The sequence below is a fragment of the Priapulus caudatus genome, unplaced genomic scaffold (assembly GCF_000485595.1).
Source record: "Priapulus caudatus unplaced genomic scaffold, Priapulus_caudatus-5.0.1 Scaffold0, whole genome shotgun sequence".
NCBI classification, from domain to species: Eukaryota; Metazoa; Priapulida; class Priapulimorpha; order Priapulimorphida; family Priapulidae; genus Priapulus; species Priapulus caudatus.
The window spans coordinates 197,115-202,897 of record NW_014577061.1 but is presented as its reverse complement, the minus strand read 5'-3'; the positions used below and the strand labels follow the sequence as shown (position 1 = coordinate 202,897).

Sequence of the window (5,783 nt, the reverse complement as noted above, 5' to 3'; positions counted from 1 at the left end):
TATATACCATGAAGAGCTAATAATTGCTATATAATTATAATTAGCTCTTGATACTATATATGCAAGAAGATTAAGTAAGAGAAAGAAAAGGAGAGGGAGAGGACGGGAATGGGTGGAAGGAATTAAAGGAGGAGGAAGGGCCGAGAGGTAGAGAGGGGCAAAGGGAGGGGCGTAAGAGAATCAGAGGGCACGCACGGCGCACTCAACACGCTTTCTGTGCGATGAGCAAACACTAGAATAGTAACACAATCAGTTTGCGGACGTCACGAGACAGTAAGTGCTGGTTACAGACTAGGTCTACTAACCAGCCAGCTGCACCAGCACAATATGCAATAGTCGCAGTCAGTTTTCTCCGTACACACAAATCGGTAATTTAAGTCGGGAGCAAAAACTACGTACACAATGTGTATGTTGACTCTAAATCCATGACGACATTAGCTAACGATGATGTTTAGATTCATGGCCTTATTTGAAAATTACGCGGTCGGTATTTTATGACAGAGAGATGTTAGCTAGATTAGAAGATGTTAGATTAGAATGTTAGCTAATGCTAGTGTTCTAATAGAACCCATGGCTTAGTAAAATTGCCGCGGTTAACTCTACAAAGTGTCAGACATTTCCTTTTGCACTTGGCGGTGGATCTTAGACACGCAGCGGTGATGTGGCATGCCAAGACACATGTCATATCTCAGGCAGTGGGCAACAGGCAGCAGTCTGGCAGCTGAAAATACCAAGCCGATGTCATTCGGCTTTGCAAGAACTTCGCTTTCTAGAAACATCCAAGGCCTTGCTGTTGAGACATGGTGTACAGCTCACATAGTCTTTGCCGGAATTTTACGCCTCCCTCCCAAACAACAGTTTCAGGGAGGGACTCGGAAAGAAGGTGAAAGAGTAAGTGCGTGAGTGAAGTAACAGCGTGAGCGCTAAAAAAAAAAAAAAAATGCAAAATAAATTATTAATGAATAACCCTAACCCTAAACTGAATATTTCTAATAAAAACATTGGTTAAAATAATTTATAAAAGTAACGCGTAACAAATGCCGCGTGGAGGTGGTTAATTGCACTCATACATATGAGTGTTCTTTGTAGTTCGTTAACTTCGTTTCGTCGTCTACAGATGGCGCTAATGTGACATCGTATCAGAAAGTATGAAGCCATGGGCCTACGGCTTTAGGCTCTCTGACCTAGATTCTTGGGGGTAGATTCGTCGGTTAATATACACTTCATGCGGAAACGTAAAGAGACGACGTAAGAGACTAAACGTAAGAGACTAAAGAGTACGTAACGTAAGAGACGTAAACGTAAGAGACGTAAACGTAAAGAGACGTAAACGTAAGAGACGTAAGAGACTAAACGTAAAGAGACGACAATCATAGCTGGTAACCTCTGAGGTAAACGATGCAGATTGTTATATTGACTAATAGAATACGCGACGCCAATGTATTTCAGGTTGACTTGTCTTGTCAGTACCATCTCTCTGCTTTCAGTGACATACGTGCGCGTATGCCTAATTGATATGTACCTAATTTATTTACACAGAGTGAATGTTTATACGCCGGTTTCGTTTGCGTAGGATGGTGCATGCCGAGAGCAGCCCCACGGGACGCGGAACACTCACACTGACAGGGAAATTCTCTGCATAGAATACGAGGCAACAGCAAAACTAGGATTAGCGCGATGCACGATCATACTCTAAAAAGAAAAAAGTGCAACAGAGAGCCTATAACTGCTTATAACCGGTTAATAGGCGCTTGCCCCAACTGCTGGCCCTCGATGAAGAGCTGTAATAAATGTTCGTATATACACTACCATTGCTTGATTACCACATGAACATGTACCAGAAATGCGACTTTCAGCACAAACTTGTAAGCCTTGTGAATTGATGAATATAGTTCGCAAAATATTTAAAAAAACCGTTGTGACCGTTCGTTCAAAATTTACTTAAGCGTTTGCAGGCTGTACAGCAACAGCATCTAGTCTGGTCTATGATAGCAGTTTCGTAAAACAACGAAAGAACACTTTAAAAAAAGCACTATAAACTAATATTAAGAAATAATAATCAGTGACTTCAACTCAATTTCTTTCTTACAATTACATAAATATCGGCTTATTTTTTTATGCGTTAACGACGCACAGATATATACAAAGAGAAGCCGAGTCACACGGAGCCGCTGTGTCAATATTACTCCGCTTAGAAAACGCGGGACGCAGTTGCCGATGTAAACATTGCCGCAGGGTTGTATTAAGTCTATCTGATCAATATACGGTTATGCACAAAATGCTTAAATAGGAAACTACATTGCTTAGATACATTATAAATTCCGGTGGAGAAACGCATTAATTATAACCTAAAAATTAGGAAAATACGATTGCTGAGATTAACGCATTGCATGGGTAACTAGCCGAGGTGTGACTTGAAAACTCAATGTTTGCAGTCTATAGAACACTAATAGTTTTCATGCTGGCTGCGCCTTCCTCGCGACCATCACCATTTTACATCGAATCACAGCGCCCAATTTTACAGCAGTAAAATATCACGAAGTGCAAGCCAAAAAAATGCGTCATAATTTGGTGAGCATTTTCACATGTTCGTGTGCGTATATAATACGATACTAATACACGACACACCTTAGATCATGTCCCAGAATCATCAGAACATCACGCAAGTCTTTGCAGGGTGTGCGAGTACAGATATGAGGCGATGCAGAAATTAACAGACGCCCGCCTTGCGCTATAGTGACTCTTTCCTCACCTCCCTCCAACTCCCGTCATGCCAATTAATATTATGTACCAACGCAGATTTTCAACCGTGGAAACATTAAGTCGGTGAGCATGATTGAAAAGTTTCCTCGCTACTCGGCCATTAAATAATCGCGTTGGGACCATTTGCATGATTTATTACCAGTCTACTGCTATGACGAGCAATCACTATTGTTTTGCGCGTTTAACGTAGTAACATGCTATCATCGATGTATATTGAAAATTACGTAGTACGTTTAACAGGCAATTCCTAAAAGAACCTTTATCGTTTGAACCAGCCGAAGGCCGCAGCGTTCATGTTGAGAAGAACTAGCATATATGTCGTCACTTCGAGCGCACACCGAACCACACACACACACACAACACACACCGACCACACCACACACACACCACACACACACACACACACACACACCAACACAAACCAACACACACACACACACACCACACACACACACACACACACACACACACACAACAACACACACACACACACACAACACACACACACACACACAACACCACACACACACACACACACACACACACACACACACACACACACACACACACACACACACACACACTAGAACTTGGGGTTTAGCACGTTAATGTTATTTCAATTAATTTCTGACTTCTGACAATTAAGCGTATCAATTTCGGGACCATTTGCGATTCGGTCGGTCGGTTGTAGACACAATTTCACTTTTACTATAAGAGCTGTAAATAAACCATTGGTATGGTCATAGATATATATATCGGTATATATCGGTATATATATATATATATCGATATTGGTTGGTATATAATTATATCTATGGTATGGTCAATGCTAGTGGGAACAATGGCGACATCTTGCGACAGAAAAAGGCGGAATTTTTGTATTTTTACTGCTAAAATCGGCTAATAAAACGCATCGCTCGATCGTTACATGTAGTCTAACAGGCAAATAAATGCGTATTCGCAATGAATGTAATGCGGGCAGATAAAGGAAAATGTGTTCACCACGTGGAAAGTCAGTGGAAGATAAACTTCACCGATAAAAAAAATCCTGATGACATCACGATTTAATTTTTGAAACGTATTCATAAACACGATTCCGCTATAAATTGTAGCAAAGAAATATAAACAAAATTAATAACTCATTCCGTTGGCTTTCAAAAGATGTCCCGAAATTCAAATCTGCAACAAAACCATCTCTGGGTTGACGGTTCTGAATTCGCAGCCCGATAACGAGAGATTTAGGGTTTTTACAACAAACACAGAGCACTACTTTTAGCTCGATCGTTCAGCCGCGCAAGAATTTTCATTACCAGAAAAAACAGGAAATTTACCAAGCCGGCTAAAAGGTTATAGTTGCTCGCACAACTGCTGGATATTGCGCACGATCCGCAACGGCAGTCTAGCAAACTAGCGATAATATAAGGAGCCGATTGGCGCGTATCTGATATATGAAAGCGAAAACACACCAGCTGCCGACCCCAGGTCTGGAGTAGGAGCCATATAATCAGGAGTAGATAATAGAGATTAGAGATAGAGATAGAGATAGAGATAGAGATAGAGATTAGAGATAGAGATAATAGAGATCTCAATTATCTACTCCTGATATAATCTATATTTCAATCATTACAATTTATATTACAATTATTACAATCTGTATTATTAACAATCGAAATCATAATCTAATTACAATCTCAAGTATTACAATCTATATTATACACTCTTGATTGTATGTTATACACAATGCAACTAGCGCAGTCCTACCTGAGCTTGTACGGCAGCTAGGTGCATCTGCGCCAGCCGGATGTCATTGCGCTTTTTGCTGACATCATCCTGTAGCTCAGTAGCTTTGTTGTAGAGATTCTGGTCTAAACTCCTGTAATTACACAAATTCCACAAACGTTGAGATAATGCCGTGATATACTAATCATGCGATTCATCATGCAAGTGCCTCGTTTTACGACAAGGACTAAGCGATTGGGTTTATATATCGAGTATTATCAAGAGCTAATAATACTGTAATAATGTATTATTAGCACTTAGTAGTATATCTATAGTATCTCTTGATAGTATTATGTAATACATGTATTATTAGCACTTGATATCATCAGTAGAGCGGCGATGTCACCTTAATTAACACCAGAATACTGTTATTTGGCATTATAAACAATGGAAATACAAATAAGGGATTTATCACTCTTTGTGATTACTTTTTAGCATTATATTTCCAATTTGCCGTTTCGTTCGATGTAAACAAACAAAAGCACCTATCGTACAGTTTTGATAGCGACTACCATAGAAATACATACATATACGTATATATATGTAATTGTATGTATTGTTGTATGTAATTGTAATGTAAATGTATATGCATACAATTCCTATTGCGACCACAACCAAGTCAAATCCCTCGTCTATTTTGGATTCTAAACAACTGTAAACACATTTCGACCAGGTAAGACTTCAACGATATATTTCTGTGCTGTTGTATCAGAATCTCCGTGCAGCAACTACTCTATTCTCACAAATATACCCCTCATAAAAAGTTGACATATAGACAATTCACCAGTGGCATTCAGTGAATATGTAATCAATGTCCTCGTTGGTTTTAGAGGCATTGTTCACTCTGCGAGGAAGACGAGCACTAGCAGAATCAATAATCAATATTTGCGTATACTGATTGATGGACACTAGCAATCAGCGCAACAATTACTGATGGACGCCAACGATAGCAAAACCATTACCGAGAATACATTAACATCATGTCACTGGGTTCTTGCCACAACTGATGTCTATCAAACGTTGGGACAGAGATAAATAGAACGCACCTGATGCCATTATCACGAGCGCCCACACACGCATACCTATATATGCCCGCGCATACACGCACGCACACGCTCGCATGCACGAGCCCATCATACGCACTAATGCACGCACCCACAGGTCGAGAGTGTTATAATGAGTTTTCCTAATCGCGCGTGTTACGTTACAGAGTGGGATCAAACGCGCACGCGCGCGCGCGC

The 5,783-nt window shown here is 40.3% G+C and overlaps 1 protein-coding gene across 1 annotated transcript in view; it reads right to left on the bottom strand.

The window, feature by feature from the left end:
• Positions 1-5,783, bottom strand: part of LOC106805455 — a 108,214-nt gene that overhangs the window by 71,641 nt on the left and 30,790 nt on the right. The window contains exon 7 of the mRNA XM_014807431.1: positions 4,525-4,636. Within this exon, the coding sequence (XP_014662917.1) occupies positions 4,525-4,636 (112 nt within the window). The remainder of the gene's footprint in view (positions 1-4,524; positions 4,637-5,783) is intronic.